Genomic DNA, 27,218 nt, shown 5'->3' on the forward strand with positions numbered 1-27,218 from the left:
AAAGTAGAACATTTTGGTAGTATAACATTCTCATCTATAGATGCATCAAATGTAGCAAGGAGTGAGTTCACCTGCTGTTGTAGTTTCTTCGCACGACTTCACGTAATCGGTCCTTCCATTACTTGATCACGTGTAGCAGTAGTTGAACTTGGTATAGTCAAGACTTGGATGTCCTCATCAGTAATAGCATTTTTCCTGATGGTGACACTCTTTATATCTTATGGTGATACTGTTGAAATGGGTCTTTGGTCCAATTCATTTGCGTAGTTCCAAGACCTACCTATACATTATATATCTGTCAACAAATTTTCTCCCAAAAAAAATATCAGATATAAATAGTGCAATCTTATTATAATTATATTGTAATTTTCATGTAACTTACATTGTATGCAACTTTTCAAAATCTCATGGTAACACGTTATTTTTCCGAAATGGAGGTCGTGGAACCAAATCCTCTTACTTGTGCATGTGCTGTGATTTCTTTTCTTCCTTGCTTGCACAAATGTTGAATCAAATCAAATGGTTTTTGTAGTAAACCTGTGATAATTCCAGATTTAGAGGATAAACTTCCAGAACAGAGGTAGATTCTCAAATGTAATCATTATAGAAAAAACTTGTTCAAGTTTCAGTGAGCAGCACCAGATCTTTGTTATAGAACTAATGGCACCAAGTCTTGCACTATTTTTAATTTTCTCCTAGATAAAGATTAAAATTTGCAAATCTGTTTTGTACAAGTCAAATCTTGCTATGTGAGTACTACTTTTGGGATGAACACATCATGATTTGTCTAATTGGATAATGTATACAGAGAAAAAACAGGTAAATTATTGAGTTCATATTGTATATTTACTCTGGATATATATATATATATATATATATATAAATACTACTACTAGATGCTGGGAAGCTACTGGGTGCTGAAAACTCACGGCAACAGAGAAAAAACTCTGGGTAAACATGCTTACCGAGAGCAGCCTCCCGGTAACACACAGCCGGCAGCTTCACACCTTTACCGTGTGAAGTTTCCTGTGCAGTAGCATTTTTGTGCCCGGGATGATGCCAAAATTTACCGTGTGAAAGCAAACTCCCGGTAACAATCCAGCGATCAGCACAGGAGTACAGATGGACGGAACAGGACGGAACGGGACGGAACGGGGCATTACTGAGAGGTAGTAACTCACGGGAAGTAAATCAAAGTTACCGAGAGGAAATTGCTACCGTGTGGGAGTGTGCACGGTAACATGAGTAATGTTACCGAGAGTTTATTTGAGATTTACACCCAGTAACGTTGTGCACGTGATTTTATATAATATGCACATATTGAAAATAGTACTGCACTAGCTGATATGAGGCAAGCAACAGATAAATAAGCATGTTTCATTCAAACGAATTGGCACCACATAATAATCACTAAACGCAGCAGATCAATAAGCATGTTTCATGCAAACAAATTGGCACCACATAATAATTAGTGAACATTAGTGCAGATTCTCAGTGCTAAGAAGAACATGATATGAATATATCCACCAACTAGATACACATGATGCCATAGAAACTACAATGGTTCTTACACCTCTCCTAGGGAGGCAATAAACACTAGTGGCTGTCTTAACCGGATTGATGGTAAAAATAAACTCCAGTCCTTTGCCATAGCATTATATGCCTGAAAGTATGAAAAAATAAGTTAGCTGTCAAATAATATTACAGTACACAGTAGTTTATGAAAGCTCAGTCATGGGCAATTTGACAAAAATAAATATGTATTTGCAGATGTAGGATATAACAAATTGGCAGTGTGGCCTCCAATTCAGAAGTGAGGTCTTTACCTTAGAAATATTCATCATATAAGATATCTCTATTGGTGGGATATTCATCATCTTCATTGGATGAGTCAGCATAATAAGACTCGTCATCATCGTAGTTGACATCTTGAATAGATGATCCATTGAGAAGCTCCAAGTCCTTGCCATTGCAAATATCTTCAGTATCCCTACTGCTGGCAGCCTCTTCAGAATTATTATCAAAGTTCAGACCAAGATCAATTACAAAACTGCCAAGCAGGCCATCTTCTTGGAAATAGTGGACAACATCAGTGTTGGGGACAAAATCATAATCTTGATCAGTGGGTACTTCTAATCTACCAATTGGCTGCACCTTATATACAACCCACCAATTAGTGAGATCTTGTACAGATTTGCATGGATATGGCATGTAATACACTTGTGTCGCTTGATGAGCTATAACAAATGGCTCAAACTTGGGAAGGATTGATGCATGAGCAACTTCAACCAGGCCATATCTTGGCGAGTACCTGACTTGGCTTGGGTCAAACCAATGGCAATTGAAGAGCACAAGTGTGAGAGGTTTGGTGCCATCAAAGCTGATTTCTATTATTTCTTTGATGTAACCATAGTACTCAGTCATTTCATCATTTTCTCCCTGTCCTATAGTCACCAAACCACTGTTTATTGTAGTTGCATTTGGCCTCTCCTGCTCATATTTATGTGTCCGAAATCGATACCCATTTACATCATATATATTATATAACAAGACTCGAGTGTGGCATCCTCTAGCTATTTGCTTCAAATCATCACTCATAGTCTCATCCATCATACTCTACATGTGAAAAAAAATAGGACATAATGTGTCCATAAGTTGGGAATGATAGACCCAATACACAGAGTTTTTGCAGTAATATGTTTTCATGGGGATTACTTTGATCGGTGGCATGAATATTCATGAAAGTTTTTTTTGTTCAACAGGTAGTACAACATATATACACACATGCATGATCTTACAGCAAGCAAAGTAAGGTAGATTTCCTAATCTGATCTGAAAGGATATGCATGGCTAAGGACATTGTCATCTTTTTATTCGATGTAGTAATTAAATTACTTGTCACCATTTTCTTCAGTTTAAATAAAGTACGGGATAAAGAAATTACCTTCTTACAAAACCAAGAAACAAAATTAGGATGATCTCTCCCAGCACCATTCTGTAAGATGTTCTCCTGCTGTTGCCTAGTTGGAACACCTCGTGAAGTCCACTCCTCATCTATAAACTTCCTGCAAGGTAAAAAGACAAGCAGAAGGTAAAATTACATGCAGCTATGAACAAGATGCAACCCATATAAACTTCATACCTAATGTAGTCATCCACTTCAGTAAGATTTGTAAGCACGTACAACATGGTAGCATCCCACTCTTCAGCAGTTAAGTGTCTAGGGACTCCTCGGCTAGTAGAATCTCCCTTAATAGAGAAGAGACTAAGGGAACAATCAGTGGACTGAGCCACATTGTATCGAGGGACAGGATTATGAATTGTCCGCACTTGATCAGCAAAATATATAGATGTGAAATTTGAGATTTCATCTAGTATGTAAGCCTCTGCTATGGATGCTTCAACACGAGCTCGGTTTCTAACTTTGCTCTTAAGATACTTTTGGCCTCTTTCAACAGGGTAGTTCCATCTGAATTGTACAGGTCCACCTCATCAAGTGTTGCATTGGATTGAAAAATCCAGGTGGAAAGATTTTTTCTAATTTGCAAACCAAAACAACTATTTGACTCTCCATGTTTTCCATCTCTATGGGATCGAACTGTTTTGCACAAAGTTTGCGATAAAAGAAGCTCACCTCTGCTAGCACTTCCCACACATGTGTTGGCAAGTAGCCACGAAACATCACTGGGAAGAGACGTTCCATCATTATGTGGTAATCGTGGCTTTTTAACCCATTAATCCGCATGTTTTTCAAATTTACTCCTCTCCTTAAGTTCGACCCGTACCCATCAGGAAATTTCAATGTCCGAAACCATTCCAATATTTCTTTCTTCTGAGTTCTGTTCAAGCAAAAATCCGCTCTTGGTTTTACCCATTGACCAGATGGTTGTTTTTGGACAAGGTTCAACTCAGGGTGGTTACAAAGTGCAGCTTGGTCAAGGCGAGCCTTGACATTGTCCTTCGTCTTGTCTGGGATGTCAAAGCAAGTATTGAATATTGCCTCAGCAACATTCTTCTCATTGTGCATGACATCGATATTATGAGGAAGTACTAGCATATGAAAGTAAGGGAGTCTCCACAAACTAGACCTATGTGTCCAATTGTGACTTTTGCCATAGTCTACAAAACCATTTCCATTAGGAGCAAGGACAAGGCTATCTAACTGAGCTTTTATCTCTCCACCCGAGAGACGACGAGGTGGCTCAGTACTAACAGTAGTGTTTGCCATAAAAGAGTTTGAATCAGTTCTAAAACTGTGATCACTTGGAAGAAACTGGCGATGACAATCAAAAAATGAGTACTTACCCCCATATTTCAACCTTTTTCCTTGGAGCACCTCCATACAGATTGGACATGACATCTTCCCGTGCACACACCAACCACGGAATATGCCATAGGCTGGAAGGTCATGGATAGAATAAAGGAAGGAGACTCGCATGATAAAATTTGTCTTGGTGGCACGATCATATGTCAACACACCTTGCTGCCAAGCATGTATGAGTTCATCAACTAAGGGCTCCATGAATACACTAATATCTTTACCAGGATAGTTCGGCCCAGGAATTATCAAACTAAGGAACATGTTGTGCTGCCGCATGCAAATACCAGGTGGAAGGTTCAGAGGAATGACAAACATAGGCCAGCAAGTGTATGAAGAGGCACCCATACCAAATGGACAGAACCCGTCTGTGGCTATTGCTACTCTAACATTGCGCATTTCCATAGCAAAGGCTGGAAAGTCTCTATCAAACTTCTTCCAGGCTTCACCGTCAGCTGGATGTACAATCTTGTCAGGATGGTATCGATGACCAGTTTTGTGCCATGTCATTTGCTTGGCCTGAGATTCTGACATGTATAGCCGCTGAAGTCTTGGGATGATTGGAAGATAACGAAGTACCTTTCTTGCAACAGTTAATTGTCTCTTCTGGCCCTTACTGTTTTCGACCTCAACATACCTACTCTCTCCACACTTATCACAGTGTGTCTTATGTTCATTCTCCTTCCTAAAGAGCATACAATTTTTAGGGCATGCATCTATCTTTTCATACGGCATATTCAAAGCACTAAGGAATTTCTTTGCCTCATACAAGTTGGGTGGTAGCTTATGCCCTTGGGGGAGGAGAGCACAGACCACATTCAAAAGTGCATCAAATCCAGCAATTGATATAGCATACTGAGACTTCACTGCTAGTAGTCGTGTGGTAGCATCAAGTTGTGATACCTGTGTATGTTCGTGGAGAGGTTTAGTCGCTGCAGACAACATTTCAAAGAAAGATTGCGCTGTGGGCTCTGGATCTTCCTCCTCAACTGAGACATAAGCATCTCGGATATCATCCACCATATCATCCATCCGATTGATGTCCACAACCCTATCTTCATCTTCAGTGCTTTCACATACCACCTCTTCACATGTAGGGTGTGTCTCACCATGATACACCCACACAGTATATTCAGGCCTGAAACCATACTTGCAAAGGTGTTTCATCATCACATCTCTTGTTTGGGGACGTGTGTTGTTGCAGTAGTTACAAGGGCACAATACATCAGCACAGCGTGTGTCCCGACTGAATGCCATGTCAAGAAATTCTGTAGTCTTCAAAATCCATTCAGCAGTAACCTCGCCGCGGTTTCGATGGCCCTTGTACATCCAATTACGATCAACTAGCATTGTACCTGGTTATGACAAAGTGGCAGAACGATTTTTCTGTTAGGAAATGCATGGCTGTTATTTTACTGCAATACTATTCTTTTACTTCAATATTGTCTCAATTTTACTTTTGATGACTTAGAAATAATACATCGAGCATCACCTGACAGATAAGCTGAAACTCAGGTTTTCAGATGTGGAATTTGCAGCAGTTTATATATATATATATAGTAAATTTGTTTGGTGCTCCATGGTGCCCGGGCACCATGATTGAAATTTACTATATACCCAATTCAAATGAGTATGAAACTTTTTCAAATATTTAGGTATTAACGTTAACTACTTTACTAACTAGTTCAAAGCAAGTTTGAACTGAATTCAAACTTGCTTTTGTTAGATTTTGATTCTAGGTATATAGCATCCAAACATATAATTAGTTAGGTATGTAATAATGGATTGTGAAATAAAGTTAAATTTGAGTTGTTTTGTTGCTAGGTATAGGTATGAATCGAATACTTATAAGTAGGTATATACTCACAATTTGAAAATTTTGAAAAATTTGGGCGAATTTGTGTATTTCATACCATGGTGCCCCATATGAGTGTCCTATATATATATATATAGATATATATATATATATATATATATATATATATATATATATATATATATATATATATTGTTCCAATTTTTGTTTTCCAATTTATTTTGACAATTGAGATCCCCCAAGTACAGCCGAAACATACCTAACCCATGCTAGAACTGATCCCAAATCGAAAAGATGATAACTTGAACTGATCCCAAATCGAAAACAATTTAACTTGAAGGGTGAAAGAGGAACCTGAGGAGAATGAATCCGTGGACAGGACTGTTCGATGAGCAGGCAATCCTCGCCTATGCCTGTTGATGCCCTGGCGGAGCCGGCGCGTCGAGGGAGGCAGTGAGGCGTGACGCTAGGTCGATGGAGATGCGCGGCTCCCACGGCAACCTTCAACCAGACGGGGCGCGGCGCGACGGCCGTGTGGCGGTGGCCACCGGCGGCGGCGGCTGTGGTGCGACGGCCTTGCTGCGGTAGCCCGGCGGCGGCAGCGGCTGTGGCGGGGAGGCAGCGGCGGCGGCGGCGGCTGTGGAGGGGCGGCGGCGGTGGTGGCGGCGCGGCAGGTGGGTCTATGGAGGCCGGAGGGGAGGCATGCCGATGCGGATGAGAGGAGTAACCTAGCCCGCGATTTTTTTGGGGGGACGACAACCCTAGCCCGCCATATTTTTGGGCGCGCGGTTTCTGATATGCGGGCAGCGATACTAATAGTACTTGGTGCTTTTTTCCTCCAGATGATGATGATGACCCCAGCCCGATTTAATCCACTAGGATTTATTTCTTGTATAATATAGACAAAATTCATTCAATTTTCAAGCTTGGTCTGAAACTTTTGTTAAGATGTCTACTTAAAAAAATATTCCCATATATTTGAAAAATAATAAACTTTGGCTCTTTAACACTAATGAAAAATCATTTAATGAACACACGCAATTTTTACTAGCGGATACTAAAAAGCACCGCCTAAAAGGGATGACGATCCGTACCTCGGGGGCTCCGCCCCCGCACCCCTGGGCGTCCGCAGGTGGACAGCCTCCGGCATCTACGGGCCTTCGCTTCGCTCCGGCAGAAGCTGGCCTTTATTAAGTGCAAATGAATATGGATCACAACCCAAGCATATTCTCCCTTAACCCTCATTTAATTGAGAAAATATGATCCATAGCATAGGAAAACTAGTGGCTAGCAGAGAACTCCCGCCGGCGAAGGCCAAGGTAGACGGGGCCGGTGGAATACAATGCTCTATGGAGAGGAGTAAGGGCAAATATGACGGGAGTGCTACGAACAAAAGAAAAACTAGTGGCATGTGGTTCTAGTCTAAAGGTGGAATTTTTTGTGCTATTTTTTGGTTCCGATCCTTTTTTCAGTGATATGGATTGAATTTTCTCCATTCAATTCCGCCCTTAACCCTCCAGCGTTCAGCAGCCACAACGAAAACCGGTCGAATTCCACAAAATTTTGAGGTTTCGATGAGGCTTGAAAGTAAAAGCCGTCAAAGGTTTCGATGAGTTTCATCCAAATTCAAATTTATATTGATAAAAATGGAAAAAAATCAAATAAAATCTTTTGAATAGTATGATATTTATTGAACCTATTGGATACAAATTTTTGAAAAATAAAAATGATGTATTCCGTGTATTTCCTGAAATTTACATGAGAAAATCTCGGAATCGTAAACTCTAAGGGTGACGGTGGCCACGGCGGCGAAGGGATCCGATGGAGATAACACAAATTGGCCATAAAAAACACTTCGTAGTAGTGTAATATATGAACTAGAGAAGTGCATTTGGTAAGCAAAATTTATTTATTCTTTAAATTTACTCAAATTTTTCTTCAAACTTTGAGCCTATTTTGAAGGGAATTTTTACCATCCTTTTTGACCTCGCACTAGCAGGTACCAGTCAAGGGGTATGATTTGTATGTTGGATCTAATTATTAATGACATGAGCTTACGCAATGCATGATCACCAATTTTTGCTTAGGCGGAATTCGACGGTACACTAATCGGTGTTTGATGTAACCATTAGCCAAACGAACATAACTTACAATTCACAAGTTCCAGTGCATGCAAATATAGATGACCAAAGTATGGAACTTCCAGTTCACAAGTTCCAGTGCATGCCAACATATATGACCAAAAGAACCGAACTTCCAGTTCACAAGTTCCAGCGCATGCCAACATGGCAACATATATGACCAAAAGGCAACAGGCAGCCAACCTAAGGCAACAGACACAGCGAACATCTACTAGAGTTCCATGTGGCCTAAAGTTCAGGTAAACCTACATAATTAACAAAAGACTACTTAGTGAGACAACCACAACCAACAGCTATCCAAGTTCATGGCCATGACCATCCAGGTCAGTTTAGTTACAAAATATATCCATAGTTTTAGGAATGTACAACTAGTCCGCTGTCATGCTAAAAGTTGACAATTGCACCAGATGCAGCACCAACCCCAACATGGTTGGGGCCTGAGTTTCCATTCGAAGCCACAGGTCCAGACGAAGCCTGTTTTATATTTCAAACCAAATGATTTAATATTAGTCCTCTCATAAGTTAAATGGGAAATAATTACTCATGCAAAAGATATTACAGACTACCATGTATCAAATACTTACTAGGTGAGTCAACATGACAGGTAAGGGAGGTGTGCCTGAAGCTGACAAGTCTATGTTCAGCTTACTTTGTATCACCTGCAATCCATTTCACATGTACACTAGTGAGTGCGACCAACCCAAAATTCAAATTCTATAATGATAAAAACACTACTAGCTGTGTCTTATAAGCAATAGCAAACAAATTCAACTTGACCAAGTAAAGTTATACCACTTACCCTTAAAGCAGCTTCAAAGAATGCTGATTTCTGTTGAGAGGCTATCTTTTCCAACTCCCTCTCCTTGCGCTCTTCCTCCCTCTCCTTACGCTCCTGCTCCTTCTCTCGCGCCCTCTCTTCACGCTCACACTCCTTCTCCTGCTCCTTCTCCTGCCGCTCCCTCTCCTTCTCACGCTCCCTCTCTTCACGCTCTCGCTCCCTTGCCTCGCGCTCCTCTTGTAGTTGCCGCAGAAGGTCTTCAACCTGGTTTGTGTTGTCATGATCTGTCCTCAATCTTCTGCGAGGGCGTTGATCATCACGCGAATTATCACCAAACACTGCTGATGAGTCAATGAGTCCATCACCAATCATGAAACGGCCATGTTTCTTTCCACCACCAGCCATGTGCACAGCGACAGGATCAATGGGAGAAGTGCGCCAATCATTTTCTGGCCCATGCAACTGAACATAAGCTGCAGCATAGGCCTCCTGTTGCAATCAGATCATATCTTAAATTAGTTCTAATGTAAAAAATGATGAACTACGTCTATGATTCATCATCACTCCTGCTCAACTTGCATAGATGATACACGATATAAAATACTCATATATATGCATCAGCACAACATTTGCAAGTTCCTCCACTTATTCCAATATAATAGCAACATGCTTTGCAAAATTTCCAAGTGTATCACCATTTTTGGGGCTCATTGCTAGCTATTCATGCATAAGTGTTTTGACAACCATTACTGACAACACATAATCATGATAAGTAAAAGACACTATCTGATTTGCACCACAAAATATTTAGCACTTACAAGCTTCTCAGCTACACGCGGGTCACAGCTGAATTGTCCATCCTCTCGATTTTCCCTCCTTCCTTCTGTGTAGGCCTCTAGTGGAGCAACTGGCCGCTTTTTCTTCTTCTCCTATATGACATAGATAGAATATAAATTATGTCAGATTTTCTTTGGCCAGAATCTCCTACATGTTTAAACAGAGATGCACATACCAAATTTTTTTGGTAACGGCTCAAGTTAGCACTGCCTTGGCGGTGAGATGGCCCTTTCATTTTCTCCCTCCGTATCCTATGAGCACGTGAGACAGCCTGCCATTTTGGATTACACCACCGCAATCGTATCAACTCCCGCCATGCATTTTCTGAATTCAGGAACCACCATGGTTCTACCTATAGGAGAAGCACAGACATATTCATTAATTACTAATCTATTTAGCAAACAACAATAAATTATAAATGTTCAATCATATCACCTTTAGGTACTCGCTCTCTGTAAGATAAGTTCTGCATGCGATTTCTCTGGAAGTGTTCACCTTCAGGATTTTCCTTTGGTAATTAAGCACAGCTAGGATGCGAGTTTCATAAAACAAGCGATCAACAAGGCCCTTGACACAATTGTGGACAACCTTTCTAGCTTCTTGTTCTTTTCCCTCTGCCCACCTGAAGTAAAGCTGCAGCTATGAAAAGTTAAAGGCCTGCTTGACACTAAAAACTATGGTATTCAAATATTGTGGCATATCGATATTTTACTATCCAAACAGGCCCTAAACTAGGAAAAATACAGATATAATAAAATGTGCGATGTACTCCAAATTAGAGAAGGAAATGTTCACAAACAAACCCAGAAGTCTTCCTCAACACGATGGAGACAGCTTGGCAGCCGTATTTGATTGCTTCTTGGAGTATCCGGCGCTATCCTGTAATGTTTCCAACTCCATGCTGGCTCCTCTTTACCCTTCAATGTGACAATGCCAGGGAACCATTGTTTAAGAAGTAATGTCAGGATGCTATTGGGGACCCTAATGTTGCCTCCATAATCATTTGCTCGCCATTGCCTGTGCATATCAACAAACAGGTAGATCAGTCCTTCATATTCAACATAATGGAAAATACAAAAATAGCCTTTTTACCTGTCTCCTACTGGAGTCAGCACAGGTTTGTCCTCCTCTCGGGTAGGTTGTGGTGGCACACGTGTAGGACCACGAAACCAGATTTCCTCAGATGTTTCTTCCTCCTCCAAAATCTCCTCATCCAAATTAGGAGAATGATTAGGTTGTTGGGAACATGAGGACCTTGTACTGCATCTGGGCAAGGTAGCACCACTCACTGCCTGATCTGAACAATTGGAAGCCTCCCTATTGCCTAAGCTCAAGCGCCGCATATTCCTAGAAAATTAAGGTTTGAAGTATTATATGAAACAGATCAAATGGCAGTACATAGCAGTGCCGCAGCAACATGGTTCATGGTATAATAAAATGTACATATAAGGTTACAAACAATGTAGCAGTTCAGATGATCACAAAATATGGAACGAATCATCCCCATTCAACATCCAGCAACAAGCTAAACAAGTAGGGACGTGGCTAACTCTCAGCCTAACCAATAATATGCATCTATTGACATGTACAAAAATTTGAAAACCGTTTAGTCTGACGCTACAAGGACTCTCACCCACATCATTTTGTAGTTATCAGGGTTTGCTTTTTTATTTACACAGCACTGCAGCTTATTTCATAGCGATCATGGTGTTGATATAAACTAGATTTTCAACTGAGATGCAGTCCATATAAATCAGACAACGAACTCTTTCTGGATTCAGAAAGAAAAGGACGTCTATTTCCCAGAATCAAGAACCATCATTGCATAAGATTCAAGAACCACTCACACACCACGCCGGATAGGAGGATGTAGCTGTGTAATACCTCACCCTGCTCAGTTGCTTCTTGATCGGGGACTGGGGAGCCTTGCTGCACAGCTTGACGAGGATGTACTGGTCAGCGCAGTGGATGCCTGGATGGACGTGGACGTACAGGGCCTCGTAGATGGAGTGGGATGCGACCCCTCGTCGACCGGGGACGCGCTGCCACCCTCGCCGGCCTAGCCGGGGACGCACGGCCGGCCGTGAACGGAGAGACCGAGAGGGGAGAAGTGAAGCGGCGGGGGTGGGGATGGGGACTGGAGAAAGAGGAACGGTGGAACGGGAATCGATCGATTATATAAGGAGTAGGGTTTTGCTGTGCCTCTTGTTTGGGCCCACAGGTGGGCCGTGGCCTGTTCCCGATAGCAATTACACACGAACTCTCGAGAATTTACTGTTCCATGTGCGCCAAAAAAAACACCCCGCGCCAAAAAAAAAAACACCGCGCGCCATCCGCCGATTCTGCCCGCGTCAACGGAAATCACCGCCCGCCAAGCAAAAAAAAAATCCGCGCCAAGCCACGGTAGGAACGGTGGGTCCCATGGTTACCGAGCGGTTTGGCGTACTTTTGGTCTTCCCGAGTTTTTTTCATCGCTAACACACGGTATATTTGCAATCTTACCTGGTGCAACGTGATACTCTCGGTAAGTCACCGAGTACTAGCAAAAACTAACTCCCGGTAACAGGGTGAGGCACACGGCAGCTTCACAAGCTCTGGTACTTGATTGTATTATGTAAAAAGAAAAGATATATATAATAAAAGCGAAATACAGATTTCAGATTAGTTACATGATTTGTATGTAATGTATTCAAATTTTGTATGTACTTGATGCTTCTGTTATTCTTAGTTCATAATTGCATAACCGATCAATTTTCACTTCTATTCACTTCGTTGAGATTATTTCAATTTAAATATTTCATCGATGCAATTTTCACAATGATTATTTTTCCAGATAAATTGTTTCTGTAAGTTGAAGTTGAAGATTGGATTCTACGTGTTGCAAATTAAAGTATATGCTGTTTAGACTATAGTTCAGAATGAAACATCGTTATATTTTGATTGGTGATAAAGTGGTTCTATTCAGATGGATATTTAAATTAAATTACATGTTTCATATATTAAAATTACAGTGAAATTAATATGTTTTTTTTCAAATTTTATATGTAATTTATGCTTCCGTTTCAGTTTCATAGTTTATATTCGAAGAAGCTAGAATGTTTTTACCTGAATTTATTGCTTTTGTTTTCTGTTATAGCTAAAAATGTATCCAATTAATTTGGGCTATCTGAATCTGTTCATGATTTGGGCTCAAATTTTGTTTGAAGATGGCTATGTGATTATGATATTTTTAGATGGCCCTTTGATTATGAAACATGGGCTTTTAAATGGGCATGTAATTGTGAAGAACAATTTCTATTTTATTGTGATTTTGTTTTCAATGTTGTTTTAACATGCCTTGATTTGGGCTTGCGATTGGGTTTGTGCCGTAAAAATGGGATTGGATCGGGGATGGGCCATTCGAATGGTCTAATTACAATTCTGATGGTCCGTTTTGACTATTTGTGATTTTGTCTAATTATTATTTGTTAAATGTTGATCGAAGTGTTAGAAAATCAGACAGATTTGACGTGGTATTTTCTGTCGAATGAGATTCGAGCGGTAAACAATCCCGTTTTGGGTGAAAGTCAAAACAAGGAATGGGAACATGGCTCGTCACCATCGGACTCATGATCAGGCTCATGAGCCTTTGTTCGGATGACAGGGGAAAGGCCGGAATCCTTGCCTATTTCCCGACCTCGAAGTGGAAGCCCACCACAAGGGGAAGAAATCCCAGAATTGCTCAAAAGTTCATTTGGGATGTTATCTGAGGAGCTCGACCCCCTCGTCTTCCTCTCGCACGGGACACAGGGGCAAACCCTAGCCCATCCGCCACCCTCTTCCCTTCCTCTCCTCCCCTTGCCGTTGCCGAAGTGCACCGCCGGAGAGCCGAGCGGCCAGCCGGGAGCAGCGGCGAGGCCAAATACCCGGCTACACTCCCCTCAGCACGAGAGATGGTGACACGGCACGAGGTATAATACGTCGAGTTTCGAATTAGTGTATTTCGGGGAATATTAGAAACAAACATGCAAAAGTTTAACTTTTTAACTGTTGTTCGAATAGGCGATCAGGAATGATGGATGCGTAGAGCTTGTGTAGTGCAAAGAAGACTATAAGTTTGTAGTAATCGGAGTCCAAATGAAGTCCCGTGGATTGAATCAATGTGGACCGTTTGATCTCCTTTCTAGTATCTTTATATACCTACAAGAAAGAAAAAAGGAAAGCGGAAAAAATGAGAGATTGAGAGCCTCTACAACCCTAGCCGCCACTGCTCCTGCGCCCTTGTCGCCGCTGCTGTTGTTCCTGTCGCCGGCGCCGCTTCTTCGCTGCCACTGCTACAGCCGTGGCTGGTCACCGCAGCCATCGCGTCATCTGTCGCCACCGGGGAACCCTTTCTGTTTTTCTCCTTCCCGGTGAGCTCTTGCTGTTGTTGACCCGATCTGTTGCTGCTGTGTGATTTGGTTCCTGCTGCTGCTGCTTCTGCTAACCTTTCCTTGCCGGTGCTGTTGTTGCTCCTAATGCATGGCCTGCTGCTGTTGCTGCTGCAGCGAATCAGAGAGAAGGGTCTACAGAGGTTGTACAGGAGGAAGAAAGAAAGGAAAAGGCAGAGCAACATTGAGGAATTTCAGCGATTTCGCAAATTAGGGAAATTTGTCGCAAGGTAGTGTTCCTCCTCTGCAAGGGTAACTTCCTTTTAGTCCCTAGACATAAAAGATTCAGATAGAAATTGATTCGGTAGCTGTTTGTGCAAATTTTGAAGTTCTTGATTATAGGCTCGAAACCGTATTTTTTCAAATCTGGTATGAAACGATCGGGATTCAGGTTAGGAGTCCTAAATAAAGTTTGTAGTCGTCATCAATATCTTTCTATTGGTTCTTGTTTCGAATGATTTCAATAAACGGTTTAGAAGAAAGAACAAAAACAGTACTGCTGACCAGGCCTGTTTTAGTAGGGACAGTAATTAGTTTTCTTAATCTGAGACCTACATAAGCTTAACCCGATTTTTTCGCCCAACATGAAAGTTGGAGACAATTTTTTCTAAATGACTGAAGTTGTATTATTATCCAGACTCCCTTAGACGATTTGCGAGTTATGAGCAATAAAAGAACTACTATAGGTTGTTTAATACAAACCCATAAAAAAGTTTATATGTTATAAGTTTTGATTTTAGTAAATATCCCTTGTAACTATCATTAGTTGAATATAATTTTACCACATAGGTGTGGAGAGATCTAGTGTGGAACGTGGTTTGTCAGGTTACCGTCAAGGTTAAAGGCAAGTGCATGACGAACTAATTGTGTGATTCATGGATTGTTTGCTCTATATATTTATTTCCAATATATTTCTATGTGATTTGTGACTGCTTAGGTTCAGATTATTGTTCATGCCATTTAGATTTCAAGTTTATCTTATGTTTACGAAGTTATTCTTGTTTCAGTATTCCGGATTTTGGTTTTGGGTAAATAATTCAAGTTCCATGCTTACCATGGATGTGTAATATGGCTTAAATTTGGTTCTTTGTTTCCGGTTTCAATCATTCGTGTTCCATGTGAGTCATGGATGTGCTATCCGGATTTTTATTCATGTTCCTATGGGTAAGCGTTGATCACGCTTACTCGGCTTTGCCTCCAAATGCTAGGATGTATTCACAATTGTCCGGGATAGAAACTACTATTTTCTTTAACTTGGTATTTGAAATGTGTTTTTTTTCAAACAAAGAAAGTTTTCCGTTCAGACTTTATTGCCAATGATGTGTATGCGTGTTTTCTAGTTCCACATTGTACTTGTTGAGTATTTCCGTACTCACTCTTGTGTTTATTTGGTTTTAGGTACACCTGAGATCGGAATGCATGGGGGAAGTAGCACCCTTATATACACATCTATCATCACACTATCAAACTATATTGCATAATGACACTTGAACTATATCCTGGTTTGGTATTGTAATAATCTTTTAGATTTCTATTAGTTCTTTTCCATGGATTATATGGATGGATAGCACTGTGGGAATGATATTATTATTAGTTTAATTTATTACTACATGTTCTTTTCCATGGATTATATGGATGGATAGCGTTGTGGGAATGATATTATTATTACTTTAATTTATTACTGCCTGTCGTGGATGTCTATATTTATAGAGGGGACTCTGTCGAAATTCTTAATGAATTTAAGACTTAGTGTTTTTTGTTCCGTAGTGTGTAGCATTCTAGGTAAGGGGATACCTAGGTGTCGGTGACACGGGACCGGGAGTATCATGACTTAGAGACTTGAGGCAGACACGATCACCCACGTGGCCTAATCCCCTCGGGGGGGGGGGGGGTCGGGCCCGAGGGTGATACGGCCGCCCTTCTCTTTGTCTCCCCGAGGGGTCGGACCGCTCCCGTCTCGGCCCCGAGGGCCGAGGCACCCCGACCCCTTGTGGGTTTTGCGCCGCGTATATGGGGTAGGTGAGCATAGCGGGGCTCACCTAACCACATTTATTGCGGTTTGGACGAGCGCGTCACGCCGCATGTAACGCAGTGCAGCGCGCTCGTTTATCCGGTCTGTGATCAGTCACAGACCGGTCAGATCGTGGGTTAGGTGGCGACAGGCGGTCTGACGCACGCCTCGCCCCATCCCGTCAGGACGAGAGCCTCAAAGCACTCGTCCCTAGCCGGAGCCGGCGTGTTACCTCCTGGAGATGGCACGTTGGTTCCGGTCAGATATATGCCAGGCTTCATCCTAACCATTACAGGCAAGATATTGTATGAAGAAGGGCGAACATGCAGATTGATAAACTGACGCGTGGTGGACAAGAATGACCGATTTGTGACCGGTCTGACACTGGTCATGTCGTCAGCAGACAGCCATGTTCCCACGTCGCGCCTGCTTCCGGCGGAAGTGGAGGTAGGTATGGGCTAACCCATCAGAAGGTCATTCGGACGGCAACCATACAAGTCTCCGTCTGTTTATGAAAAGATAGGATAAGTCCCCACAAAAAAGAGAGAGATGGTGCATGTGGTATCCCCTTGAGGTATAAAAGGAGGACCTTGCCGACGACGGGACAGGAGGAGGAAGAGGAGGTCGGCCCATTCCGACGACGAGGGTCATGTCCTCGCCGTCGAAGGTGCTTCGCTGGCCACCCGAAAGGGGAGGCCTGCGAGCGACAAAAAGAAAGAAGCCGACGCTCCCTGACCTCGGCTACTTGGAAGAGCGAAGGTGGCGCGCGGCCCTTCGAGCCGCGCGCTACCAGCAGAGCCTGCGGCGCTACCATCAGCGCCACGTCCGGGCCCGATCACTCTGCGTCGATGACCTCGTCCTACGCCGCGTCCAAACGCGTGCTGGATTGAGCAAGCTCTCACCAATGTGGGAGGGTCCGTATCGAGTGATCGGCGTCCCCCGGCCGGGCTTCGTTCGGCTGGCCACGGGCGACGGCACAGAGCTGCCTAACCCGTGGAACATCGAACAACTTCGTCGCTTCTACCCCTAAAGGGGGATCGGGTGTCAGGTCTTGGGCTCGGGCCAACCCCGCACCCCCCCGGGCGTGTAGGGTTGGCTGGGGGCTTATCTTTCTTCTCTTCCGTATTTCAATAAAAGCGTTTTCGATTTCCTAAAGGCTGTATCTGTGCTGTTGTTTCCTTTTGAAGGATCTTGACTTGAAATAGGTCACTCGTGTTCAATCCTGCCCTCGGGGGCTCGGGTCGGCTAAAATCGCCAAACGGGGCCCAGAACCGAGCCGTGCCCCGGGGCGTGGTGAACTCCGGGGGGGAATCGGCAAAAACCCACAATCGGGTCACCCATAACCCTCGGTCACCATGCTCCCGGCCTGGCCAGTCTCGACATGTGGATCTCCCCAGGCACTAGCCCCGACCCGAGCCATTTGAGGACTAGGACCTGGGCACGAGCCCTTGTTCAAGCCAAGACACAAAAGGACCGCGGCACAGGCATCCTCGTCTCATACACACAACAAATAGAATTGACACAAAAAATTTCCTCTTTATTTGATTGCAGATTAAATCAGCCTATAACAAGAAGGGGGCCCGAAGGCCTCGGAAGAAGAAGGAAAAGCTATTAAGATTGGCGGATGCCTGGGGGTTCACTCCGACGCGCCCGGGTAGCCGGCCTCGCCGTCGCTGTCGTCCGCACCGTTGTCACCGCACTCCTCGTCGGAGTTGAAGGCAAACGCGAGCCGAGGAGCCGTTCATTATTGTCGGTCGGTTTTCCCTTGCTGATGCGCGCGATTTGCGACCGCCGGGATTCTGCCCGAAGAGAGAGAGAGCAGGGAGGAGAGGCCCCCGAGCCGAACGGCGGCCCAAGGCCCCCGACGGCCGGAGCTGGCCCTCCGCCTGCTTGTCCGACGGTGCCAGGCGCCCCCGACCCCTAGGATGGCCCCGAGGCCACTGCGGGAAGGCCGCACCTATCGCCCTCTGACCCCGAGGCTAACCCTGTGCCGATTCGATCCGGGAGAGAGCAGGGAGAAGAGGCCCCCGAGCCGAACGGTGGCCTAAGGCCCCTGACGACCGGAGTTGGCCCTTTGCCCGCTTGTCCGACGACGCCAGGAGCCCCCGACCCCCAGGACGGCCCCGAGGCCACTGTGGGAAGGCCGCCCCTGTCGTCCTCCGACCCCGAGGTCGTCGGCACAGAAGACGAGTGCGCCCCGCGAGGCCGCTTGGGTGAAGAGCACCCCAGGGATGCGGCCCCTAGCGAAGAGGATCGGCCCCACCGAAAGGTGCAGCGGCCCATCTACTTTGTTATTGAGGCCCTCCGGGATGCCAAGACCCGATACCCTCAGGCCCAGAAGATGCTTTACGCTATTCTGATGACTTCGAGGAAACTGCGCCATTATTTCCAGGCGCATCGGGTCACGGTGGTTACGTCTTACCCCCTCGGCCAAATCTTGCATAATCGAGAGGGTACTGGACGGGTGGTGAAATGGGCAATCGAACTTTCTGAGTTTGATTTGCACTTTGAACCAAGCCACGCGATCAAGAGCTAGGCCCTCGCCGACTTTGTGGTGGAGTGGACCCCAGCTCCCAAGCTCGTCTCCGCCCCCGAGGCCAGCTCGAGCCCATCGCAGCTGCCTCATACCGCCCTCTGGGTGATGTAGTTCGACGGCACCTGTAGGAACCGGCCCCACCTGTCACCAGGCCTTAGAAGTGGCGTCACGCCCGACCGCTTCCCTCGAGGAGGGCGATCGCCCTGGCATAACGCCGGGGGCTACTGTCGGTGACACGGGACCGGGAGTATCATGACTTAGAGACTTGAGGCAGACACGATCACCCACGTGGCCTAATCCCCTCGGGGGGGGGGGGTCGGGCCCGAGGGTGATACGGCCGCCCTTCTCTTTGTCTCCCCGAGGGGTCGGACCGCTCCCGTCTCGGCCCCGAGGGCCGAGGCGCCCCGACCCCTTGTGGGTTTTGCGCCGCGTATATGGGGTAGGTGAGCATAGCGGGGCTCACCTAACCACATTTATTGCGGTTTGGACGAGCGCGTCACGCCGCATGTAACGCAGTGCAGCGCGCTCGTTTATCCGGTCTGTGATCAGTCACAGACCGGTCAGATCGTGGGTTAGGTGGCGACAGGCGGTCTGACGCACGCCTCGCCCCATCCCGTCAGGACGAGAGCCTCAAAGCACTCGTCCCTAGCCGGAGCCGGCGTGTTACCTCCTGGAGATGGCACGTTGGTTCCGGTCAGATATATGCCAGGCTTCATCCTAACCATTACAGGCAAGATATTGTATGAAGAAGGGCGAACATGCAGATTGATAAACTGACGCGTGGTGGACAAGAATGACCGATTTGTGACCGGTCTGACACTGGTCATGTCGTCAGCAGACAGCCATGTTCCCACGTCGCGCCTGCTTCCGGCGGAAGTGGAGGTAGGTATGGGCTGTCCCATCAGAAGGTCATTCGGACGGCAACCATACAAGTCTCCGTCTGTTTATGAAAAGATAGGATAAGTCCCCACAAAAAAGAGAGAGATGGTGCATGTGGTATCCCCTTGAGGTATAAAAGGAGGACCTTGCCCACTTAGAAGGGGGAAGAACGATCCCGGAACGATCGGGGGCTGGCTCGCACTTTGTAGCTTCTTCATACACAGATCCACCAAAACACAGGAGTAGGGTATTACGCTTCTCAGCGGCCCGAACCTGTATACATCGCCCGTGTCTTGTGTGTTTCCACTCTCGCGAATCTTCCACACTCAGACCAGGAGCTTAGAATCTCACCCAGGGCCCCCGGCCGAACCGGCAAAGGGGGGCCTGCGCGGTCTCCCGGTGAGGAGCCCCACGCTCCGTCACTAGGGTATTAGACGCTGTGGGCGGGAATGATGGCGTGGCACGAGGCTGTGGATCCGGCACTGCCATGGCCGGATCTGCCACCCCCCCTCCCCGTGGCTGGATCTGGCGTTGGTGCGACCGATTTTGTCCTGAGGCAAGGCTCGGGTGACGACAGTGGCTGGCCAACGGGAGCGGGCGATGACAGCGTCTGGTTTGCACGGGAGGCGTGGGCGAAGGCAGCGACTGGCTAGCACGGGAGGCGCGGACAACTGTGACGATTGGCAGATGCGGCCGGCGTGGGCAGCTGGCCGGTGGCCGGCGGAAGGAACCGTTGTGCGTGGCAGTGGCGTACGCAATGCCAACAGTGGGAGGCTGGTGAGGTGCGTGGTGAGGCTGGTGCGATGGGACGACGACACGGCTGGGGTGCAACAGCGGTAAGGATGTCGCAGTGGGAGGACGAAGGCGATGGTCGTGCGACCAGGTGACCCGTCGGAGGACACGGGCAGACTGATTGAGGTGACGACGATGGTAGCGTCATGAGGTGGGAGTTGAATGCTCCGGCGAGCTTCTTTCAAGGCATCAGTCCTTTTTGCGGCATTGGCTTGCCACCGCAAGATGGCCACGCTGGATGGGCTAGTGCGGGGAGAGGGGATCCATTCTTCTCTCTCACCCTCTCCATCTCCATCCTAACCATGTGGATGGAGTTGGAGCACGCCAAAGGTTGAGACCCTTCTTTGACGGTTGGCTGGCAGCGAGACGGTCGCGCGGTGGCTGCACGTCGAAGGGGATTAGTTGGTGCACTCTTTGGCGTGGGAGAGTAGGAACTACGGCGAAGGCCTAGCCTTCATGCCAGCAACGGCGACGCCTGCAGGCGCCGCTTCCCCTTGGGGCGTTGCTGAATTTTTTTTTCTGCTCTACCAATGATTCCTTCCCCTTGGGGTGTTGCTGCATTTTTTTTCTGCTCTCCCAATGATTCCTGTAGGTGAAAACCTTGTCCTGTTTCACTAGGATGGGCGACGACGCTCTTGGTGTCGTTTTCTCTTGGAGGCATCATCTTGAAGACCCAGTCCTTTGGGGTGTTGGGTGCTTGTTCTGTTTTTAGTAGTAGGATCAGACATAGACGCGTGATGTGTTTGTATTTTCTATTTTCTATTTTCCTAACTATAATCTTCTAGGACTATAGACTTGTATTTTTTCTGCTATACTAATAGAAACATCATGCTACCTTGTGCGGGTTGTTAAAAAAAAGTTCATTTGAATCGGCCCGGAAAGGTGGGTTTACAGATACATTACCCTCCAAACCATAGGGAAATCCGTCCACAGCCCTACCTCATGGAACTCCACCATTCAACTTGCAGCGGCACGAGCGCCTCGCCTTCTTCTCTCGTCCCAAACATTGGCATCGGCGCCTCCCATGGTGGTCGTTGCCTTAGCAACAGCCAAGCAGTAGATGCAGTGGGTGGCGAGCCCTCTTCTCCACCTCCTTCTCTTCGTTCTTGCGCGTTTCTCTCGGTCGTGCGTTGCTTCGGTTCGGAGGGTATCTTTTATGGTGCAGCCGGGAGGTGTGCCCACCTCATCAATTCATCTCCGCTGGCCGTGGCTGTGGTTCTCCTTGCACGGCCAGGCCTCCTCGAAGGTATACTTCTCGGCCTCGAAGTCCTCCTACTCCATGCTGTGGAACTGATAGCAAGAACTAAGCCAACTAGAGGAGGGGGGTTGAATGGTTGTAGTACCCAAAAACCAAAACTTTTGGTAGAATTAAAAGTTACCCTCGAATCTGATGTAGATCAATCTGACCGGAGTTGATCCGTCGGTCTAACCGTGCCTATACCGCCGGTGCGACCGGTGTAGATCGCCCAGTCCAACTGCTCGCGTCGCCTCCTCCTGCTATCATCACCACCGGTCTAATCGCAGTAATGCCACCTGTCTGACCGCCGCGATGCCACCAGTCTGACCACCAAAACCTGAGCAAACACAAATCGAAGATCTCTCAAAGTAGATTGAAACTTTATTACTTCTCTCTGTGTTTACATAGGCCAACTACAATACTCCTCACGAAAATCTCGACTAAACTTTACTCTCAACTCAACTCTCTCAAAAACGATGCTTGGATTTGTTTCATGTTTCGGTACGTTTCAGAACCGTGTTTCATACGTTGTAGCAAAATGTTTTATTGTGTGATTTGATTGTGTTTTACCATTTCCAGCACGGAAACATTTTGAATTCGATGGTGTTTTCATTCTTTCCCTCGATATACTCAGATTTATTTCATGTTTCAATATATTCGAAACCGTTCTTTCATACATTGTAGCAAAATGTTTCATGGTGTGATTTGATTGTGTTTTAGTTTTTTAAAAGATTAAAACATTTTCGATCTACTTGGTGAAACAGCCCGATTTTTAGGCGCCTCAAGAACTTTATAATTAAAATTAGGTGACAGCAGGATATCAAATGAAATTATTTGGAAAAAAGGATATCATACGAAATAATGCGGAAAAGCACAGCCCATTCAATACATTATTAAGCCTTCTCAAGCCATTGGGATGGGAAGAAAGTTGCACTTTGCAAAGCACGCCCGTACACTTTTTTTTATAATAGAATGAGATCTATTATTTGCTTTAAAGAAACTACAGAAAGTCTGCGACTCTACAAGCTCATAGACAAGCACCTTATTTTTGCTTCCACGCACACAAAAATACCATCACAATCCTATACATAAGTATTTCCTCACATGACAAATAGTAATAAAAACCACTCGTAACGGAGAATCATCAACGATGCAGAAGTAACTAGTGGTTGTATGTTCATCTTGCTAATGGACCAACATTGGCCAATGAAACCGTGGTATCACTCGTGCCCGTGGTTCCACTGAGGGCACTATACTCACAAGTTTGCTCCAATGCCAGACTCTCCTTTAGCTGTGCAACCACAGCAGCCATTGTTGGACGTTGAGCGCCAATATCAGTGGTGCACAACAATGCAGTGTCTACCACCTTCCACATTGAGCTGACATCATAGGCATCTCCAAGCCGTGCATCCACAACTAAGCTGATGTTACCAGAAGCAACCTTATTTTTCACGCGCTGAACGATGTGGCCTAGCCCCGGTAGTATTGGAGATTCACCTGTGGCTATCTCTAGTAGAACAATGCCGAAGCTATAAACGTCACTGCTCTCGGTGAGCCTGCCAGTGTGAAAGTACCTAAAAAATGGTAGATGTTAATAGACCTAATCTGGGGCACTAAGTGATTAAAATAGAATTACGCCACACACACACAACATTCTCCCTCCCGGCTGATAATACTTAATGTTTTGGACAAGGGTAAGGACAAACTTTAAAATCTTTGGTTATGAATAATTCCTAAAATATTTGTCTTGGAAATATTTTGACTATATGTATAGATTAGTCTTAAAAAATACTTCAATAAAATCATATATTTGTTAACATTTATATACATATTATAATAAAAAATAATGGTCAAAATTGTTTTTTTAAGACCGTGTCTTTGTCCAAAACGACAAGTATTATCAACCTGGAGGGAGTAGTAGTTTTGATGAAACACCATGTTATCAATTATTTTTAGTGAAACACCATCTTATCGTTATTAATTTCATAACATAGTGAACTCACACAACTGAAAGCTAAATCAAGATACCTTATTTGAGAAAAAAGAAATGTAAATCAAGATAGCTATGGTATTGGATGAAGGTATACATACTCAGGGTCCATGTAACCTGCTGACCCAGCTGGAGTGACTGATATGTGAGTTTGTGTCTCACTAACATAAGATTTAGAAAGTCCAAAATCTGCTATTTTGGCTTGCAAATTTTGACTTAACAAAATGTTACTGGTCTTCACATCCCCATGAATTATTGGTAGACTACAACCTTTGTGCAGATAATCCAAGCCTACACATATCACCATCATATCCAGAGAACAATAGTGAGAAATGCACATTAATGCATATTGGCCGGTGATGTATCTAGTAAAACATGTTGCATTTTCATAAGTATACTTGCTTCGTTCTTACATTTTATAACTATAATATGTTAACAGAACTATTAATTGTATTAACATTCATTGGCAAGTCTAGCTGCTGATGTCATTTCATGTAAAAATTCTAACTAATTACATTGTAACACTTATCAAAGTTTTAAAATACACATTGCATATGTCGACAAGAAAAAAAGCAGCATACCTTGTGCAGCTTCGACCACAACTCGAACGCGTGTCCTCCAATTTAAGGAGTCACTAACACCATTATTACCTTGATATATGTGTAAAAGTAATAGTTAGAATAGAATCATGCATGTATTACATGCCAGTTTCAACAAATTTTACATATATCAATGCAATAGGTTTTACTTAGAAATGTGGAACTATTTCCTAGAAAGTTTATATATTTTTATTTGAGGTAGAGAAATATCATCGGAAGGCCTGTAAAGAAGTAATGAAATCTTAAGATCATAGTGTAGATCGACATAATTCCTTTATCAAGTATGATAGTAGCCTTCTAAAAAAAATAAGGACAACGGTTATATTTGGATTCGGCAAACCTCTCAAATGATCACAGAGACTGCCTCGAGCCATGTACTCATAAACCAGTGCTAAATGACCCTTCTCCCAGCAGTAACCGACCAAAGAAACTAGATTCCTATGATGCACCTTTGTCAAGCTTTGAACCTACAAAATAGAAAAAAAAATATAGAGTAAATCTCAAAGGTTGTACTTAATGATCTCATCGTAAATGTGACTAGGTTTAACCAGAAATATATTTCCTTTTTTCCCTTCAACTAAGGCGATAATACAGATGAGCTACATTCACATCTAAGCCATAACAAATTGGGATGCTAAGATCACTTTAACTTTTAGATTACCTCGGCGAAAAATTGATCAAGCCCATGCGATGATGATTCTGAGCGTATCTTGACAGCAACCTCAATTCCATCTTCTAAACAACCATAGAAGACGGGTCCAAAACCTCCTTGTCCAATGAACCGTTCAAAATTATTAGTGAACTTCTCAAGCTCCTTATATGTAAATTGGCGATTCTCAACTTTTAGCAGTGTGCCTCCATGATTATTTCTACTTGCTGGAGCAATATCAAGTTCTGGCTCTCTGGGAGGATCATCTGTAGAAACTGGTTCAAGAAAATACAGGTTGTATGAAAGAACTATAAAACATAGAAAAACATCATAATAAACATATTATAGACCGTAAGGATAAAAAGTTAGTACAAGTCAAACCAAATTAAGCGGAGCACGCACTTTTGGGTTTTCTTTTCTGTCTCCAGATCAAATACGCGAGAATAAGAACAATTGCACTCACAGGAACCACTACTGCAATGGCTATGATAGCTCCTCCTTTTACTTTCTTTCTTGACGGAGGTGGATTTATAGTTTTGTTGCACATATCTCCATCAGATCCAAAACTAAAATTACACAATACAGTCAGTTGAGAGTTTGCTTAATTTGGTGAAAAAAGAGCTAGTCTTCAGCGCTCACAATCCCAAATATCGAAGGAAAAGCAATATTCTGCAATTTGGATATATACATAATAAAGAAAAACATTAGTAAGAGCCAAACCTGAAAACGAATGACCTTGTATTGTTTTCACGGAGGGATTCAGGAATTGGTCCATCCAGTTGGTTGCATGACAAATTCCTGTGGTTACATGAAATTTTAGATACTAAAAGGTACCCCTCAAATATTCCTCTGCTTAAAACAAAATCAATCACTATGAACATTGAAGACATACAAATACTCGAGTGCTGTAAGCAATGTAAAGTTATTAGAGATGCTCCCGTGTAGGTTGCTGTAGGATAGATCCCTGCATGTATATTTAAAGCGATCCAACATAAGGCTAGCTAGGAACGAAATTCAACATAATATACTTGTTAACACACAATAATGTTTTTCATAATACTTACAAATATATTATCCTTGCAGTGTTGTTACCACTCACACTGCTGCATTTAATACCATCCCAGGCTAGTTGTGCTGGAAAACACGGATCACCTGTCCAGTTCTTCTTTATACCATACTCAAGTTTAATTCCCATGATAGCGTCAACTGGCATGGACAAAAATAAGTTTCAGGGTAATGTTTGATTAGATTTGATTCGTACCTATACCTCACAACAAACAAAACTCAAATTCAATTTTGTTGCACAGTTCATTATTACATAACTAACTAATTATATGGTTGGATGCTATATACCTAGAATCAAAATCTAACAAAAAAAATATGTTCAAATTCAGTTTGAACTAGTTAGTAAAGATGTTAATGTTCATACCTAAACATTTAAAAAGTTCATACTCATTTAAATTGGGTATATACTCAATTTGAATCTTGGGATAGCTTTTTTCTCTCTTTTTTGCTCCCTCTCCACCAGATCTCCCTCCTCGACTGTCAACGAGCCGAGCTCGCGCGAGTTTGGGTATGTAGGCTTGAGCTAGTTATAAACTCGAGCCAAACTCGAGCCGAGCTTGGTTAATGATCGAGCTTGGGAGTGAGCTCGAGTTCAAGCTCGATCGAGCTTTGAGCCTACTCGAGCTTGACAGCTTGACTTGGTGGAACTCCAAAGAATTTGCTCTTGTATAAGAGATATCAATGCAAACTATCGGTAGTCAAAATTAATAGGTGCTTCTTGTCTTGAATGAAGCCTCTGCAGCTTTTCTCATGAATTCATTACTTTGGAACGTTGAAATTAACAAAAGCTAGCTACTACATCTACTAGGAGTAGTAGTACTATTACGAGCAGCATTGATGAGGTCTTGAGACTTGAGCAGGTCAAGTACGATAACAAGTATATAGTGACATATCAAGAATGTCATCCTATATGCATTGCATCTAATTATGTTAATCAAGCTATGCCGAGCTATTCGAGCTCGAGCATGCTAGGCTTGCGAGCTCCAAGCTTTTTTAACAGCCCCTACCCTGTATGGGCGCCCTCCTCTCCCTCTCTTCCTCCCCTATTTTTCTTTTTTCTCGTATAAGCGCTCCTCCGTTTCTCCCTGGATTTCTTTCACTGGCCCCCTCCTCTCCCTCCCTATTTCTTTGTTCTATCCTCCCTTCCTCCTTCGATTTTTT

The 27,218-nt window shown here is 44.0% G+C and overlaps 3 protein-coding genes and 1 long non-coding RNA gene across 7 annotated transcripts; 1 reads left to right on the forward strand and 3 right to left on the reverse strand.

The window, feature by feature from the left end:
- Window positions 1-1,426: 1,426 nt before the first annotated feature.
- Window positions 1,427-6,902, reverse strand: LOC107278789 (uncharacterized). 2 transcript variants are annotated; one of them, XM_066304342.1, is made up of 5 exons: window positions 6,489-6,902; window positions 3,143-5,673; window positions 2,945-3,065; window positions 1,827-2,616; window positions 1,427-1,663 (listed from the first exon to the last, which is right to left on the reverse strand). In XM_066304342.1, the coding sequence occupies exons 2-4, from the start codon at window positions 3,187-3,189 to the stop codon at window positions 1,828-1,830; spliced, it is 957 nt and encodes a 318-aa protein (XP_066160439.1). In that variant the 5' UTR covers window positions 3,190-5,673; window positions 6,489-6,902; the 3' UTR covers window positions 1,427-1,663; window position 1,827. The 2 variants fall into 2 exon arrangements, 1 of the variants encoding a protein (XP_066160439.1); XR_010735157.1 differs by lacking the exon at window positions 6,489-6,902 and having other exon boundaries at window positions 3,143-5,656.
- Window positions 6,903-8,317: 1,415 nt separating this feature from the next.
- LOC4346816 (autonomous transposable element EN-1 mosaic protein) lies at window positions 8,318-12,029 on the reverse strand. 2 transcript variants are annotated; one of them, XM_015755404.3, is made up of 9 exons: window positions 11,780-12,029; window positions 10,983-11,237; window positions 10,694-10,907; window positions 10,326-10,523; window positions 10,066-10,242; window positions 9,872-9,982; window positions 9,075-9,542; window positions 8,860-8,934; window positions 8,318-8,749 (listed from the first exon to the last, which is right to left on the reverse strand). In XM_015755404.3, exons 2-9 carry the CDS (start codon window positions 11,231-11,233, stop codon window positions 8,660-8,662), a joined length of 1,584 nt encoding a protein of 527 aa, XP_015610890.1. In that variant the 5' UTR covers window positions 11,234-11,237; window positions 11,780-12,029; the 3' UTR covers window positions 8,318-8,659. The 2 variants fall into 2 exon arrangements, with proteins under 2 accessions (XP_015610890.1, XP_015610889.1); XM_015755403.3 differs by having other exon boundaries at window positions 11,775-12,029.
- Window positions 12,030-14,093: 2,064 nt separating this feature from the next.
- On the forward strand, window positions 14,094-15,929 carry LOC107278899 (uncharacterized). 2 transcript variants are annotated; one of them, XR_010735158.1, is made up of 4 exons: window positions 14,094-14,281; window positions 14,417-14,529; window positions 15,089-15,143; window positions 15,698-15,929. It is a non-coding gene; the product is annotated as an uncharacterized lncRNA (long non-coding RNA). The 2 variants fall into 2 exon arrangements; XR_001539817.3 differs by lacking the exon at window positions 15,089-15,143.
- A 6,747-nt stretch (window positions 15,930-22,676) lies between these two features.
- LOC112936039 (senescence-induced receptor-like serine/threonine-protein kinase) lies at window positions 22,677-26,187 on the reverse strand. The gene is made up of 9 exons (XM_026020454.2): window positions 26,057-26,187; window positions 25,885-25,956; window positions 25,713-25,790; window positions 25,395-25,558; window positions 25,005-25,267; window positions 24,684-24,810; window positions 24,326-24,394; window positions 23,846-24,035; window positions 22,677-23,328 (listed from the first exon to the last, which is right to left on the reverse strand). The coding sequence occupies exons 1-9, from the start codon at window positions 26,185-26,187 to the stop codon at window positions 22,932-22,934; spliced, it is 1,491 nt and encodes a 496-aa protein (XP_025876239.2). The 3' UTR covers window positions 22,677-22,931.
- Window positions 26,188-27,218: the final 1,031 nt, after the last annotated feature.

The sequence above is a fragment of the Oryza sativa genome, chromosome 9 (assembly GCF_034140825.1).
Source record: "Oryza sativa Japonica Group chromosome 9, ASM3414082v1".
Lineage (NCBI taxonomy): Eukaryota > Viridiplantae > Streptophyta > Magnoliopsida > Poales > Poaceae > Oryza > Oryza sativa.

Coding starts and splice junctions, on each gene's coding strand:
- LOC107278789 (XM_066304342.1), bottom strand. CDS start 3,189: ATGTTGTACGTGCTTACAAATCTTACTGAAGTGGATGACTACATTAG. Junction 3,066..3,142: donor GAAGTGGATGACTACATTAG/GTATGAAGTTTA, acceptor TTTACCTTGCAG/GAAGTTTATAGATGAGGAGT. Junction 2,617..2,944: donor TTTCTTGGTTTTGTAAGAAG/GTAATTTCTTTA, acceptor TTTCACATGTAG/AGTATGATGGATGAGACTAT.
- LOC4346816 (XM_015755404.3), bottom strand. CDS start 11,233: ATGCGGCGCTTGAGCTTAGGCAATAGGGAGGCTTCCAATTGTTCAGAT. Junction 10,524..10,693: donor GTGTTGAGGAAGACTTCTGG/GTTTGTTTGTGA, acceptor TCATAGCTGCAG/CTTTACTTCAGGTGGGCAGA. Junction 8,935..9,074: donor TCTTTGAAGCTGCTTTAAGG/GTAAGTGGTATA, acceptor AATGGATTGCAG/GTGATACAAAGTAAGCTGAA.
- LOC112936039 (XM_026020454.2), bottom strand. CDS start 26,187: ATGGGAATTAAACTTGAGTATGGTATAAAGAAGAACTGGACAGGTGAT. Junction 24,036..24,325: donor TGTGGTCGAAGCTGCACAAG/GTATGCTGCTTT, acceptor TGATATGTGTAG/GCTTGGATTATCTGCACAAA. Junction 23,329..23,845: donor GCAGGTTACATGGACCCTGA/GTATGTATACCT, acceptor ACCATTTTTTAG/GTACTTTCACACTGGCAGGC.